Consider the following 17,895-nt stretch of genomic DNA (forward strand, 5'->3'; position numbering starts at 1 on the left):
CCCATGGAGACTCATTTTCACCCTCTGCCCATTATGAAACCAGTCTCAGTTGCAGAACTATACACACCTGAAAACACAACAAAAACTACTGGAAAATTGAAAAAATACATACAAGGAATATATACCTTAATGGTCATGGAAAAAAGTGAGACTATTAAAAGGGTGGGGTTCATCAAATAATGTGCAGCAACAAGGTGGTGGATTAAGTTTACTGTCACACAGCAAACCTAGTGATAACACAGTGGAAGTCTCTGAATGATGACTTATTTTACAATGATTTTATTATTTTAAAGAAGCTGGTAATATCCATTTCATGAAAATTGTCATGAAAAATCAAATTTTGCTGTCCACACACACAATCTCCAAGTAACATTATGACTGATTCAACACAAGTTGTTGTAGGGTATAAAAATTCTCCCAGTTTGAGCTTTTTTATTGTTGAGATACCAATCCATGATACACTTTTAACAAGGAACAACTTAGCTTTCAAATTCTAATATCAGAACAAATCAAACGAGGATGTACAGAATTTAACTTGTGTTTCTTTACTTACAATAGTTCTGTATGAAGCATAAGTAGCCCTCATTTATTAATATTTACTCTTTTACATATTGAAAAATGAGTGTAAAATCAATTTCGTTAACATTTGCTTCAATACATAGAGTACTTCACACTTAGTAACACTACTAAGATAGAGTTTCCTTCTGTTACAATATATAATCCTTACAACCCATATTTCAACAGATAAAAAAATTATAGCCTGCTCCCACCAAGAATAAGCAGAACATTTTGAATCGCTTTCATTTAGATTCTAAAAACAGGATTACTAGGAGGATTGGGCATATCAAACAAGAAAGGAATGAAGCTAAATGTTAACACACATTAGACACTAAAGCAGCAGTTCCCAGTTCATCATGTAACATTGCTTTTTTGATCAGAAAACAAGTAACATGCATCATAAATGCGTGTAACACAAAAAGCCATTATTTATTTATTTATTTAGAGTGGATTTATTTATCCCTGTGCCAGCTTGAACAACAGTGAGCACAACAAGTGGTAAGGGCTATCTTTTAGGCCTGTCAGTTTCATCAATAGCTGCCATCAGCTTCTGCCGTGCTTTTTTATTTATATGCGAGCCCAAACAAACATTCACTAGGTTGGTTAGCTGCTTGGTTGAATATTCCTGCACAAAGAAAACAGGTCAGATGTTAGAATGGAAAGAGTCAGTCAACTTTGCAAAACAAATTTGTGTAAACAGAAAATAAAGTACGCTTACATAAAAGTTGTCGGTCGATATTTAAAATTTTAACAGAAGCATAACGGTTTTATAGGCTGTGAAATTATTCATGTTTAACATCTAAAACTTTGCAGCTGCAAAAATATTTTTGCAGTTGTTCAAGAAAAACTTCAGCCTTGTTCCCTTCTTACCCTGTGTTCTTTAATCCATCTTTCCATGTCATTTTCAGTCAAATAATAGGCTTTAATGTAGGTTTCTACAAATTCTTTATCCGGAATTGGCCTGATGTCTGTCAGCTTCTCCAACTTCATTAGAAACTGTTGAAAGTCCAGTTGCATCAAAGCACGCCCCTCATTACTACATTTTTTTGCATTTGCGTAACTAATAGTGGAAAGGGAAGGAAGAAAATGACAACTCTAAATATAACTCACAGAAATTATGAAAATGTTGAATTGTTCAATTATGACTTGCAGCAAAGTCTAAATTTTGCTCGCACCTCAGCCTTCATTAGAAAGGATTATTTGAAAATATTCTCTAATGCCAAGTTGATATAATCTTCTAGTCCGATATTAAAATTTAATTGGCACACCAAATTGTGCACAATTCTTCAAAACAAATTGCAACTTGGTGGACATGCACTGCAAAATATTAATGAATTGTTGGGTATTATTAGTCATACTTATTACTGGAATGCAAGTGCGAATTACCTTCAAGGAATTTCCTTGTTTTAAAATATTTTCCCTGGCAAGTGAGTTTGATCTTAAGCAAAGAAAGTGATCGTAGAGGACTTATTTCACAGGAATAACTATTCTTGAATATTCAAAATTGCTTGTTCCCACAATGTTAAAAATCTCACAACACCAGGCTTTAGTCCAGCAGGTTGGACTATAACCTGGTGTTGCGTGATTTTTAACTTTGTTCACCCCAGTCCAACACCAGCTCCTCCACATCATGTTTCCACAATGACAGACAGATATGGCAACATCCTTAGCTATGTGTATTAATACATTGTGATTTAGTAACTCATGGTTGTAAATACATTAAATAGGAATAATCCATTTCTCTATGCGAATTGATCAATGAAATAATGCAACATTTTCAATAAAATTGATTAATCTCTTCAGATTTAACTATACAATGTTACCAAATTGCTTCACACTGATATACAAAAATATGGGTGCAAAGGCTAAGATGACTACGGGTGAAAGGAACAAAGCTGATAACTACGTTGAAGGCATTTGAGGTGGTACAGAAGCAGATAGAGGGATGGAATTTCACCCAATAAATGAAAGAATTTACCAAAGACTTTCCACAAGCCTGTTCTACTCACTGGACATCACCACCTTGAACATCATATTGTAGCTACTGAGACCACAATGCTACCTAACCAATGAATGTTAGTTGTTTCTGTGATAATAATGAACATAATTCAATTCTCTCAAAGCAACTGCAAATTACTAATAGTTTTAATGAACTTCCTATAAATATGTTACAATTATAAACTCTTTGTGTATCAGACTTTAATAGCTTCATATGAAGTAATCAAGAAGTAAATACATTAAAAAAAGCATTTCAAAAGTACTCATTAGCTATCTGGGATCTCCACGCTATATAAAATTCAAGTACCTTTTTTTCTGAAGTTTAAGGGCATATCTATTCTGTTATTTTACATTTTTTTATCAATGAGTCAAACACTATTCAAATGATTTACTTAGAGGTCTCTCTCATCCAGTAAATTCAGTTTGAATTCAAACCAGTATCATAAAGTTGACTAAACCGTGTTAAAGCACTGAATAATGTATAAATTTGAATCTGAATTGGGGTTTGTTAGTGAGATTTGAATTTGGCTTACTACCACAGATATATAGAGCTATATATTTACATGTACTATCAGCCAACTCCACTGAACGTGTTATTCGGATAATCCAAGCTTACACGGATATCAGGACTCACCTCTCATCAGCACTAATTGGACATTCAAGCAAAACAAATATTCTGATTCTTCTTTTTATTGGTTGAGAAATAGCAGTGTGCGTATAACAATTTCTATTTTGTGCTGGTTTTGATAGTATGGACTCAAAATTATCCTTTAAGATAATGAGCCGCAACTGATCCCAATATCCATTATTCTGATGAATGATTACTGATTACTGACTTGTAGTCCACAAAAAATACCTCTTGTAAGTACTATAAAGTTCAAGTAAACGTGCATTCACAAAATACAAAATTAATAGACTTAAACTCATTAGCTCTGATTTCTGCAAAGGTTCCCGTCACCTTTGTCTCGACATTGTTGATTCTGGATTAGATACAATAAATGATATTGGTGGATGTGCAGGTAAAACTTTGATGGATGTGGAAGGCTCCTTTAGGGCCTTGGATGGAGGTGAGGGAGGAGGTGTGGGCACAGGTTTTACAATTCCTGCGGTGGCAGGGGAAGGTGCCAGGATGGGAGAGTGAGTTGTAGGGGGGTGTGGACCTAACCAGGTAGTCACGGAGGGAACGGTCTTTGCGGAAGGCAGAAAGGGGTGGGGAGGGAAATATATCCCTGGTGGTGGGGTCTTTTTGGAGGTGGCGGAAATGTCGGCGGATGATTTGGTTTACGCGAAGGTTGGTAGGGTGGAAGGTGAGCACCAGGGGTGTTCTGTCCTTGTTACGGTTGGAGGGGTGGGGTCTGAGGGCAGAGGTGCGGGATGTGGACGCGATGCGTTGAAGGGCATCTTTAACCACGTCAGTGTCAAGTCGGTTGTCATTAATGGAGATGGAGATGGAGAGGTCCAGGAAGGGGAGGGAAGTGTCATAGATGGTCCAGGCAAATTTAAGGTCAGGGTGGAATGTGTTGGTGAAGTTGATGAATTGCTCAACCTCCTCGCGGGAGCACGAGCTGGCGCCAATGCAGTCATCAATGTAGCGGAGGAAGAGGTGGGGAGTGGTGCCGGTGTAATTACGGAAGATCGACTGTTCTACGTAACCAACAAAGAGACAGGCATAGCTGGGGCCCATACGTGTGCCCATGGCTACCCCTTTGGTCTGGTGGAAGTGGGAGGATTCAAAGGAGAAATTGTTAAGGGTGAGGACCAGTTCAGCCAAACGAATGAGTGTGTCGGTGGAAGGGTACTGTTGGGGACGTTGGGAGAAAACAAAACGGAGGTTTTGGAGGCCCTGGTCATGGCGGATGAAGGTTTTTACCTAGACATTGTTGATGTCAGTCATGCATGCCATTTTGTAACTTTGAATTTCAGAAATGTGTTTAATAAAGGACAGCTTACCCTTCGACAATGGTTCTGTTCGCCAGCCGAATACAATGCTCCCAGAGGACATTAGAGACCTGCAGTGGTATACGCACTCGTTTGGAAACCTCAGATAGCTTCTTGTTGAACTGTTCAAACTCCTGCAGTGACAGATAACAATCGCAATCATAAACATATCCTAGACTAAAATTATACACACCTTATTAACTTATATATTATCCAACGTTTAGTGCAGTAAGATATCACAAAGCACTTGAAAGTGGTCCAAAGGGGAGCTGGGTACAGTGGTGATGAGGTGGGGGGGGAGCCGCAGTACGCAGGGGTGCAAAGCTATAAGCAGAGATATGAGGGAAAGCTTGGTGATTAAACAGGATCTTTCAGAAGGACAAGAGAGTGGACAGGTGGAGAATTGCCCTCCTTGAGTGGTAATTGAATGTATGGCTACCATTGGTGAGGCAAAGGACACAAGAGTCAGGTTCAATGGAACAGAGAGCTTGGAAAGTGGGTTGGAGGGAGGGGTGAAACAACCACAGATAAGGACCACCTTGAAGGACACAGGTTTAAGAGTTTAAATTTATGGTGCCGAGAGACTAGGAAATAATATAGTGATAAAGATTTCAGTTACAGGTAGATACTGCAACAGTTGTGATCTTACCAATATAAAGGAAATGGATTTGCAAGCTCATTCTTGGGATTGAGAAGGAAATTACAATTATGATCAACCTAGTAACAAAATATAGAGTTGTGACAGGAGTTTTCAAATGTTCATCTGGTAGTAATATTGGCTGATTCAAGGATGGATAGAAAAAGTGGAAAGTATCAAAATAGAAAGTATTGGGAATGTAGGCTTTGGTGTCTGCTGTCATATGTGTGGAACAAATGTAAATTGACCCCATGTCAGTGGATTATTTCATGAAACGAGTGACAAGAATGAAATTTTGCAAGTCCTTTCATAGAAAGAGCAAGAATGGAAAGGTTGGTAGAGATGCTACACGTGGAAGGTAAAAGCAGAACATTGTGCAACAATGTAATTGAGTCAGACAACAGAGGATAGGTATTGGATGATTTGGTAAATCTCAATGTTCGCAGAAAGATCAAGAATCAATAATGTGCCTTGCCTTACATTTAAAACAAATATTTGTAATCTTCGTTTGGACAGTTTTAGGACTTCTGGGTATTGGGGATTTGATTATTTCAAATAAATAGTTTGGGAAGAAATAGTTACGGATCTGGGAAGAAGTGCTTGTAAAGAGCCTACAAATCGTAACATAGGTGTATCAGTCGTCCTCTTGGTAAAACAGACTAAGCTATTTTCCTGAATTAAATATTTGCCTTTGAATGGAGGTTGTATCACTGAATATTTTCAAACTTGAGTTAGACAGATCTTTGATTAATGTAGAAAGTGAACGATTATGGGAGCAGCCAGAGAAGTGGAGTTAAGTCAAGTTCTGAGGTACCTGACGAGCAGGTTCACAAGGCCAAATGGTCTGCTCTTACTCCCATTTCTCAGGTTATGATTTCAAAAGTCCAGCTAGGTCCCCAGTGTGGTCTCTTGACCTTTGAAGAGTGTTCCTGCCCTCTGAAACTGGACCGATAGCATTAAACAGAAATTCCACCATTCTCTAACATTGGAACTTCAAAATTAAACAGATCTGGTGTATACAGGTATCAGTCTAATTTCCAGACCAAGTCCCACTGGAGATACAGTGCCAGATTTCTGTACATTGTTTATTATAATTAATTTATAAAGATCTTTTTTGCAGTAACTTATGCTGAAAGTTGCCTATTAGCTAATTGAAAAGTTCTGAATTTGTTACATTGGCGACTGTGAAATTTATCTGAAAGTTTAAACTTACGGATAATTTTGTGTCAGCCTGAATTCTGTAATAAAGTCTCCAGTCAGAGTTGAGTTACAGTTGGAGACTTTCATGAGCTCTAACTCATTCACCTGGATAGTTACTCAGCAAAGATCTGAGAGATTGAAACCTGCTCTATCTCCCAACTATAAAACCAACAACTGTATGGTCCTCACCACGACTGACTACTTACCCACCCTTACCTGCTCTAATCTAATACCCCTTGATCTGACCTGACCTTCCCACTCCCACCAATACAATCCATCCCCTCATCCACTTACAAGCTCCAGACCCCTCAACATTTGGTTGTCAGTTTATTACCATAAGGCACTCCCATCTCTCCGTAGTTTTTCAATGAAGCTTTGGAACATTTAAATGCTTCACTTACAGGAATAAGGTAGTTAGTGCTGTAAAAAGGAGGCATGGTTTGACTTCTCCTAATGCTCTTACACTGTGAGGATTCAGTGGGATTGAAGTTAAACCTACACAGTTAACAAATTGGGCCCAAAAACACAGTGCCGACCCCGGGTGAGAAAGTAGCAGCAAACTGATAGTGATTATGGCAGTCAGAAGATTCAGGCTATAGTGAGTTTGATGCAATCACATCACTACACTACAGTAAAATATTCTACTTTGGAATGATTGAAAACCAGCATATACTACAAAAATATTGCATTCAACTTAAACAGATATGAAAAGGTATTCTACAGGAATGCACAGGGACGGGGGGGGGGGGACGGGGACGGGGGGGGGGGGTGCGGTTACAGGATTAAAGAGACTAGTAAAAAATTAATCCTCAAATGAGTAGTTGGGAAAAGGAATAAATGTAATTTTTTTTAAAAATTACATTATTTAATTAACTGCATAAATAAATTGAAAAGATTATGGAAATGGAGATGAATAATTATACAATGTAATTTGTTTCAATCCACAGTCAGTAGTAAATTAGACTACCTGGTTACCTTGCATGAAGGAAAGCAAGAGGATACTGAGCTAGTTATCCAATTTTTTAAAAAAACCTCATGATGCTTGATTTAAAACTCATTTTCAGTGTTATTTATTTAACATACAGTTGAAATTAATTCACAAGGTATATCTAGCCATTAATTAATAAATACATTCTAGTATAAATTGCACAGATTTTATTATTTAAGATCAAAGCAAGCGAACAAATACTATGTCTCTCATTAATAAGCAACTCAAAACTATTCAACTGTACTGCATTAACTGAAAAGGCAAAGCAGGAGTTCCAGAAACATTCCTGTAATACTGCATAGTAATTTAAATATCTGTCTGATTAATATATTGTAAGAATTTGCCATTACAATAATTTTCATGTTTTCACTTACCTTAAGAAGAGTATCAATATATACGTTGTGCTGTGACATAATTTCTTTGATATCCCATTTAACATTAGCCATAAGATGCAGCATCTGTTCATAATCAATGGCTTTGGCAGCCACAATCCAGTAAATTGGTTTGCGCAGCTCACTTGCAGTTGACACAGTCTATTTGATGTCAGAGCAGAAGGGAAGAAAAATGGCCAAATATAACAAACCAACCAACAACTGGATGAGATCTTATTTCAGCAGAAATAGGCATTTTAAGATTAGCAAAATTCTTCTCTACATCACAACTGTAGTGCGCTTATTAAGTTAGAAACCTTGAGTCCTGACCTGTGAATAAAACTGCTGCAAAAAAGGCTTCTTGGCTGAGGGCATCATGGCATCAAGATGCGGCTGCAAACATTCAAATTGATCAGCTAGAAATACCCTGAGAAAAGAAATAAGTCCAGTTATTCATTAAGCAATTGTTGAAAGCTTTGAGGAAAGTTGATAAAACTGTGGAGATAGAAACAGCACAGCAGGTCCAGCAGCATCAGAGGAGCAGGGGAGCAGCAGCATCTGCAGTACAAGCTATCTCCAAATACACTGAGAAGGTATCGTGTCAGCTGTCATCTGGAACATTACAAGGAACTATGGAAGAGGCATTTCTATCTGAGAACTCTGAAGAGGTGCATCTATAAAATACAACTTCAAACGGTGAATTCACCTTCACATTTATTCTCAAAGCAAATCATTAATTCTACTCAATCCAAGAAAGGAACAGATTTCATAAGGATGGTCAGGAGGTTTGATAAGAATGGATTAAAAGGGGCAAATAATCTAGTCGTGCTGGTTTGGTTACAGTCCTCCATCTTAAAACCGAATCACTGATTTTAAATCCAAGTTTTGCAATAAATATCTTTAGTTGACTGCTTTCATCAATTCTCAATCAGATACATCTGACAACGTTATACAATTTTTTACATAGTCAAAGTCCAAGAGATTCATACCTCGTCAAAGATACTTCTGAATGGAAGAGATAAGGATTGGGAAGAATCCAGTTGATGACTGAATGAAAATGGCTGTCTAATGCCTCAGCTAAATTATTTACACAGCCTTTACATCTCATCCATTAGACTACCAGCAAATCTTGTAAACTTACAAAAAATGTTCATGTAGAATTAGAATTAGAATTTACTGTCACATGTACTCAGGTACAGAAGTACAGGAATACAGTGAAAAGCATACAATGTCGCCATTCCCAGCACGAACCTAGGCACAAAGGTACCTAGGAATACAATCGTAGGTACAAAGTAGAAAAATAAAGAAACAAACTTAAAAGTTAAACATGACAGTCCTTCTTAATATTAAGCAGAAAACAAAACCAAGATAAAAATTCAAGTCTTTCTAAATGCTAAGCTCGCACTCCCTACAAGGGCATGATCTCCTCTACTTTGGCCCATTCTCCAGGAAACCATCGCCTGCCTGCTCTCACCATCACTGCAGATGCTGGGGGGGGGGGGGGGGGGGGACTTCCCTAACCACCGCGCTGGGCGCATTCTTCACGCGTTGGGCTCGATCTCCAACTGTCAAAGTTCTGATCTAGGGCCCCAGCCGCTGCCACATTCTGGACCTCTAGAAGTTGTGATGCTGTCGCTGCCACCATGATCAAGTTTTCTCTCCAGAAAGTAAGTAGAAAAATAAACTAAAAAAATGCCAAAAAACAAAGAAAAGTAGATGGAGTGGATGAGCCGAATCCACTGTTGCCATCTAAATCTGAATCTCTGTAGGTACCTGCTCAGAAAATGGATTTCAAACCATAAAAGGAGAAATTCAGTGATGATCAAAAACTAAATAAACTAATTAGATAGAAAGGATTAAGCAGGAAATTCCCAAAAGTAGGATTCCTTTAATCGTTTAAGGCGGCATGGTGTGGGCGGCACAGTGGTTAGCACTGTTGCCTCACAGCGCCAGAGACCCGGGTTCAATTCCCGCCTCAGGCGACTGTGTGTGAAGTTTGCACATTCTCCTTGTATCTGCGTAGGTTTCCTCCAGGTGCTCCGGTTTCCTCCCACAATCCAAAAATGTTCAGGTTAGGTGAATTGGCCATGCTAAATTGTCCGTGGTGTTAGGTGAAGGGGTAAATGTAGGGGAATGGGTCTGGGTGGGTTGCGCTTCGGCGGGTCGGTGTGGACTTGTTGAGCCGAAGGGCCTGTTTCCACACTGTAAGTAATGTAATGTAATCTAAAATGCTTAACCATTAGATGTTCATCACTGCTTTAATATCAAATCTCCAGCTAAGATTTATATTTCATTTGATGGTTATTTACAAAATGTTAGAATACGTAATTGTTTTTTTTCACTACTCATTAAAAAATTAAACCAAAGGATGATTAGAAATAATCTTGAAAGCACCTTTCTTAATATATGTATTTCTGCCACAAAGTCTTGCTGAATCAAAGTGTTTTTTACCTGAACTATTTGTAAAAGAGGCACAGTGAAGTACATTAGCAATGAGCATGAAAGGAATTAAATTATATGGTTCATGAGCGGAAAATAACAGGCAGACTAGATAATGGACCAATTGACCTGTCTGTGGTAAGTGCTCTATGATTCCATATGAACCCCTTTTGATGGTAAATAGCTTCTATATTGTTGGACTTTCAAAACCTCTCTTACAAAGAAAATAAAAATGGTGCTTTTAACCCTCCATCAAAATTTGCCCAGGAACTTACAAAGATTCTGTAGCAACGACCCTTTCTGCAAGACCGTATAGTGTTTCAGCAGAATTTAAAACAACGAGATGGCTGAGGTGTGGGCTTGGAACCTTTTCTTTCCTCTCTTCTGTTGCTGTTAAAGGACCAGCGGTTTCAGGTGGTGCCTCCTACAAAAAGATCAAATTGCATGTGATAAATACAACATATTCATCTACTAGTTTATTGCATGAAAAAATAATGGTCAGAGCTCTGGGCAAGTAAATAAATTGACAATGAAAAAAACAGAGAAAGATTTAGGATGAGTATCAGTACAAGGGCAGGTGGACCAGGACAATACTGAGAACAACTTTTGCACGTTTTTGAAACAATGTTAACAGGATACAGTTCTTTTGAGATTTTGATAATCCTAGAAAGCAAAGTATAGTAAGTCAGTAGTAGAACAAGAACAAGCTGTACTTTCTTGATGGTGCATTAGCAGGAAAAGCCAGAGACCTATGATTATTCACTTGATGCAATGAAGCATCATCATGGAAGAATTTGAAGGTGAGGGTGAGAATGATTTACATTAGACAACAGCCAACAGCAACTTAGCTATAGGGCAGGTGATAGGTTTGTGGGAAAATTCAGTCTACAAATTCTAGACTGATTGAATTTTGATAGAGGTAGAGGATATGAGAATAACCTTGAATTCATTGTGAAATTAAGACAGTGAGTGTTAAGCGCTGTTGGTGTACATCGTTTATTAAGGTTTTTTGATGCATTTTGCAAGTTTCCCACATTACCTAAAGGTATCCAGGGTAACCATTGTTCAAACAAGCATCCGAGAATTGTGTGGTCTCACTGCACAATAATGCAAGGTATCTGACAATTGTAGAAATGCTGACAATAGTAAAGTATGTGCACATATGCAAGAGAGAAATTACAAACAACAGTTTGAGTACTCTGTGTACATTTCAATGAGGTGTACCTAAACTACTCACCCATTTCGTATAATTTGCATGATTTAATCCCATTTGTTTTTTCGTTTACAGCAAGATATGCCATAGACCACTGAGCCTGCTCCACCCTTCAATGAGATCATGGCTGATCTGATAAACCTCAAAAGTAGTTTACTGCCTTTTCCCTGTGATCCGCAATCCCCTAATTAAAAATCTCTTTGCCTTGAATATCATTAACAACACAACCTCTACAGCTCTATGGACTAAAGAATCCCACAGATTCACTTCATTTTGAGAGTAGAAATTTCCCCTCACCTCTGTCTTAAATGGATGACCACTTATTCTGAGATTATGCTTCATGATACTAGACTTACTTGCAAGGGAAAATAACCTCTCAGCATGTGTGGAGATTTCAGAGGGTTGTGGGAGTGCTTGAGGTTACAGAGGTAGGGACAGGCGAGGCCAGAGAGGCATTGGGAATTCCTTGAAGAGAATTTTAGCTTGATGCACTGCTCACCTGTAATATACACAAATGTGATGGGTCAACAGAACTTGGGGAGAGTTATGGCACAAAGAAATTCAGATTATGCAAAGGGTAAAGATAATAAAGAAATGGAGGAAAGTATCAGGTGAACCAAGGCAAAATCAGGCAAAACTACAGGGGGGATACATACAGGCAATTTAACTGATGCATGAATGTGTTTTTGGATGTTCATCTCACACTCAAATATGTTAAGAATGTTATGAACAATCTTATTTAGTGTGTTAGTTGCCATAAGAAGGGATGAAGTGGGTATCTGGGAAATGGAATTTGTGCCGTCAACCAAACAGAATAACTTCTGTCTTCCCAATGTATGTTGAAGGATCCCAATTTGGATGGCACAAGATGGGCATTTCAGTTGCTCACTGGATCTATTGAGGATAATGTTGGCTAGGGTTCTGAAGTTAACAGGGTGGCAGGTAATTTTTGGGCAGTGTCTGTTCTGTTATATTAGACAGGCCAGTGAAAATGCATTCAAAGTTTATTAGTACTCACTGTAGATGTCTAAAAGAATGCTGTAAGGGAAAAACAATCACTGCTGAAGTGACTGTCCACAGTCAAGCTGACAGGAAATTTTGGCAGACCATCTAAATATGAAGTTATTAAGGAGCATATTTCTGCAATGGCATTAATGCACCTTACTTAAGAATATTCAGAGAAGGCGCTATGAAGTTAATTTGCTTCTCATATTTACCAGTTTTTTTTCTTCCATGAGAATAATAGTTGATATTGTGATTATGCTGATCATTTAAAGGCCTCTTGCTGATCTCACAGTTTAAAATAATATGGAAGGTGGTATTTCCTGTCTTCCTATATTTATTGTCAAGTTAAGAGGCCATAACATTGACAAATTAATTTACTAAGGTGACCACAGTGAAGAATTTAAGGACAAAGAATTTGATTAAAAATAGAAAAATAATCAAATGCTATTATTTCCTACTGCATGCTTGCAATGCGCCACAAAAATATGTGAAGATATTTTTGAATGTCTCCATTCCAAAATAAGCAGAAGCAGATGTACATAATTTTCAATTACAAACTGTGCTGTAAAGCTGCACTGCCAAAAGTAGGAAATCTGAAACACTGAATGCAAGATGAAATAGTGCTAACTTGAACAGAAATTTGAATACATAAACCAGTTCCTGAAACTATGATCAAAAAACAGATCTGATCCCACTGGAAAATACGTCTCCAGAAAAAAAAGAGTAGCAAGAATACAGTAAGTGAAAATAGAGTTGATTAAGCACAATTCCAGAATAATGTGCTAATGTGCACAGCCTTCGCTTGTTAACAGCTATGCTTGGAGCACGTTTTTCTCTACTTATGGCTTATCAATAATACTGGGAATTAATAATGATGAACACTAAGTTAATGTGGACTGTACACCATGAATTATCGTGCGTTTGGTGGTGGGGCAGCAAGAGAGTAAATATCTTCTTTTAAAAGAAAGAACAAAGTCAAATGTTATTATTTCCTATTGAGTGCTAGAGAAATCCTGCAAATGGTACGGACATATTTCCAAATCTCAGCATTTCAGCCAACCAGAAGAATGTGTTTGTATTTTTTAAATACAAGTCATGCTGTACAACTGTACAATCCTAAAATGTCCAACTGTTTCATTTCTGTGGTTGTTCAAATAGCGACAGTGATTTAATGGTGAACAAATACCACCTGTCAGCTACATCTATAGTTAGTCTAAAGAAAAGGGAAAACACTTCAACAGCAGCCCTCTTCTTTGACAGCAATGTTCATTTACTGGTACAAAACTGTCAAACACAATTTCTGAACAATTTAAGGAGGACATTCTCTAGGCATATCCAAGCATATTAAAAAGTGAATAGAAATAAACTTGCAGGGCTACAGAATGGGAATGACATTGAATTGATTGCACTACAGTCAGTGGGTTGAAAGGTCTCCTTTGTACTATAACAACGATATTATTTTAAATGAAACTACGCTAAATGGTGCGTATATATACAGACATGGTACTTATAATGCACATACACATAAATATAGGCACACAGATATATATGTGCTTTACAAGTGTTATCAAATGAAATTGGACACTGAATCACATAAGGGGCGGAATTCCGCTCAGGTGGGGGCCTCACCTACTGGCTGCAGATCCAAGAGCCCATATTGTCTCTTCTACAAGCAGTCCATCAAACCAAGTGCCTTTCAGGATTAACTTTGAGACTGTGCAGAATGAAGCCTTCACAGGTAATTCATTGGGTGCAATTGGACAGATAACGTTTTCTTGTGAATGACATTTAACCCAGACATACAGCAGTTAGAGCTGAAGCAGAATTTGTCAAAGTTTGCAGGTCCCAAGTTGAAGGAAGTGAAAACATAAAATGCTGGAAATACTCCACAGGTCTGGTAGCATCTGTGGTGGTGTTGGGGGTGGGGGGGAAGGTTGGAGAAATAGGGAAAGAGAGGTGGAGGGAGGGAGAGCCAGACAGACAGAGACACACACACGCACACAATCAGAATGTTTAGCTCTCTCTTGCCACAGGTTCTTCCAGAACTGCAAAAATATGCCTCACATTTTCTGCTATTACTTCAAATTTCTTTCATCTGCAGTATCTTGGTTTATCAGAAATGTAATGAACGTAAACAACATATTCTACTGCATGCCCAGGAAATGTATTAACCTGCTGTGAAAAAATTGCAGTGCTATTTTATTAACAATTTGAAATGGAAGCAATGTAGGGAGACAAGAGCAAGACCTTGTTTCATTAACCACCAACATTGCATACATTGAATGAGCAAATTACTGGAGATGCTGGAATCTGTACTGAAAACAAATGCTGCAGAACATAGTGGGCCAGGCAGTATCCATGGAGAGAAAGCAAGCTAATGTTTAGAGTCTACATGACTCTTCATCAAAGCCCTGCAACGTTAACCTAAGCATTGTGCATGGGGGGTGGGGGGGGGGGGGGCATTGAAATGTTATACTAATTAGCAATTCCTACTAAAGCTTTCCTTACCCGACCCCCACACCCACATTATTCTCTACATAATAAGAGCTTTTTGCTGCAAAGTTGCCATATTTTCTGACTCAATGCCACAACTACCTCAAGGTGATCTGTTCGTGCATTCTATTTTTAAAGCAGCAGAATGAAGTAACTATGCAGATGCTGGAGATAATTCATGAGGATCAGCAGTTTTCGAAGATATCAAATCCATTCCATTATTTAGATGATCTGGTTCTTACTGGTGTATAGCAGGCCATCTGATCCAGATTCCAGGAATAGCATCAGCAGAAGCTATAAATATCAAATGAGGAGGATTGGGCACCATCAGAAAGCAATTTTCTATAACCTAACCCTTTTTATGCATTGGCCTGGATATTTTATGCCCCAAAGGTGACATATTTTTCTTGACTAATGTGAACAATCAATGTCACTATAAAATTAGAAACGTTGCACTTTTCATGTTTACAGGGCATCCCCAACTGCTATACAACCAGTGATTTACTTTTGTTGAATAATAACTGTTATTATGTCAGTTCATATAACTTTGATGGAAATTTCAACAGCAATGTCCCACATGGAGCAGCTAATCAGTCTTAATGATGCCAGTTGAGGCACGACTGTTACCAAGCATATTATGTAAATTGCCTGTTCATCTTTGAATGTCACAGGATCTTTCACATCCATCCAACCAAGCAGACAGATGGATTGTTGGTTAGTACCTGCTCTGAAATAGTGTACTTCCTAACAGCCAGCAGTATGTTAAAGTTCCAAACTGGTGTGTTCAATTTCTGGTCGAATAAGCAACCTTACCACTAAACCAGGTTGACAACCAAATTTTTGGAGGTATTGTTAAAAACACGTAATATATTCATAATATTTCTCTCCCCACAATTTAAAATTAAGCATGGACCATTTTACAATAAACTAATGAATGCCAATAGCCAGTGGCTCAATGTCATACCAGTGACATTTATAGAACATAGAACAATACAGCGCAGAACAGACCCTTCGGTCCTCGATGTTGCGCCGACTCATGAACTATTCTCAGCTCGCCCCCCTACACTATCCCATCATCATCATCATCATCCATGTGCTTATCCAAGGATTGTTTAAATCTCCCTAATGTGGCTGAGTTAGCTACATTGGCAGGCAGGGCATTCCACGCCCTTACCACTCTCTGAGGAAAGAACCTGCCTTTGAAATTTGTCTTAAATCTATCACCCCTCAATTTGTAGTTATGCCCCCTCGTACAAGCTGACGTCATCATCCTAGGAAAAAAGACTTTAACTGTCTATGGCAGTTAAAAGTTTTCTACATGAAGAATTTTATGTTCAAGATTTGTTTTAAATATTTTAAAATTCAAACTAAAGCAATAGATCTCAACTAAATACTTGATCTTTGACCAACGCTAATTTCAAGTATGCAAGAAAGGTGTCAATGGTTAATCTGGCTGATATAAACCTGCAGAACAAAAATATTTAGTGTTGTTTAATTCAGCAGAGAAGCAGAGTACCAATTATATAGCAAACAATAATTTGACTGTCTATTTGAGCTCAATTACATATGGTTCCAGTTATTTGCTTGTTAGTCAAATAACAGGTTCCTTGTTTTTAAATTCCTGCTGTGTCAACATGGGACCCTATTAAACAAACTGTTGCAAGCATTAATTTGCTGAATGAGTTCAGCTCCATTAATTAAATTAGTATTTTTTCCATAATAAAGCATTTATGCAGATAAAAAGACCAAGCTTTATTTGTTCTCAATGGTTTTAAAAGCAGGATGACTATACAGAAGAGAAATGCACAGATTGTGCTAAGTTGAATGTCACAGTTTTGAGCCCACTCTGACCTGACCTTCACTTAGCTCCTCCTCTGTTTGCAAAGAACCAAGTTTGATTGTCTCCTGCAGAGTTCTCTGCTGAAACTAACTAATGCCTTCCTGCACTGCCCAAGCATGTCTCTTAATGAGGTGACCTTAGAGCTTGATCATCCCAACCTAGCAGCTAAGTTTTACATACTTGGGATGTGTAGATGCTAAATTCAAGTTTTTTTAAAATGCTAGGTAATTTAGATGAAAGTTTCTTAATTTTGATAGTGAATACTTGCATCTTGAGTATTAGCGTAACATTTTGAGAATGAAACACATTTTCTCTCCCTTTATATATAAAATAGTTGATCGTTGCAAGATGATTCCAGGAAAAGCAGTTAATGCTTTCGATCCACAGCCTTTAAACAGCTGTATAAATACTGAGCTTGAAGTGGATATAAATTATGAGATTAATCTAGACTAGATGATTGAGCATTTTGTGGCACACAATGATGCCCAAGTTTTTTGTCTGTGAAAATGGCATGCCAATGAATCCACCAGTGAAGGATGGATAATGCAGGACACAGAATCCAAGATGAACAATTTTGAATAATGCGGGGCAGTAACGACACCAAGCGTGAAGGAGGTGAATGAGGAAAGATTTCAAAAGTTTAAGCCAATTTTTTTTAAAATAAGAGAATACACTCAAGAAATTGTACACTGTACATAGTCAGATCAGTTCTGTAATCTGCTAAATATTGACCCAATTTAGGATATAGCTAGCTCTTGGTTAACAAACAAGGTAGCTTCAATATGCAGAAAGGAGGGAGAACATTGGAATACTTTAAAAGTGTAATGTGAAGAATTACAAAGACGTTGATTGGAACTGTGGGGTGGGAGTACAGGGTAGCTGCTGAGAGATTCCTACCAGGCTTAGTATGAAATGCTTAATGTGAAATCAAGAGACAAAGATAGTTCTTTTGCTCTCTGAATTGTTAACTCATGGAACATAGGAATTGCCTGATTAAAAACAAAATTCAGATCAATCTTGTTCACCTTCTACTATTCTGATAGTCACATGTGATCTCCCACCCACTGTCATCTTACCACCACGATCGTTATGGGGTTGAGATGGTGAGTATCCCAATTAACATAGCCATCTTTCTTTGTGCTGTGTATGACCACATAGTGAAAGTTTCTCACTACTTCCCAAGGGCTCCTTGAAGCCACATTCAGCCAAATGCTA

General features: G+C 38.0%; 1 protein-coding gene across 3 annotated transcripts in view; it reads right to left on the minus strand.

The window, feature by feature from the left end:
* Positions 1-393: 393 nt before the first annotated feature.
* Positions 394-17,895, minus strand: part of vps50 (VPS50 EARP/GARPII complex subunit) — a 186,019-nt gene continuing 168,517 nt past the window's right edge. For all 3 annotated transcript variants that reach the window (XM_087987151.1, XM_043689946.2, XM_043689947.2), the window contains 6 exons: positions 10,405-10,553; positions 8,021-8,117; positions 7,694-7,852; positions 4,507-4,628; positions 1,429-1,618; positions 394-1,183 (listed from right to left, as the gene is read on the minus strand). In XM_087987151.1, the coding sequence (XP_087843277.1) occupies positions 1,064-1,183; positions 1,429-1,618; positions 4,507-4,628; positions 7,694-7,852; positions 8,021-8,117; positions 10,405-10,553 (837 nt within the window). In that variant the 3' untranslated portion in view covers positions 394-1,063. The remainder of the gene's footprint in view (positions 1,184-1,428; positions 1,619-4,506; positions 4,629-7,693; positions 7,853-8,020; positions 8,118-10,404; positions 10,554-17,895) is intronic.

The sequence above is a fragment of the Chiloscyllium plagiosum genome, unplaced genomic scaffold, assembly GCF_037043375.1.
Source record: "Chiloscyllium plagiosum isolate Xiang-an unplaced genomic scaffold, Cpla_swu_hap1 HiC_scaffold_5, whole genome shotgun sequence".
In the NCBI taxonomy this organism is placed as follows: Eukaryota; Metazoa; Chordata; class Chondrichthyes; order Orectolobiformes; family Hemiscylliidae; genus Chiloscyllium; species Chiloscyllium plagiosum.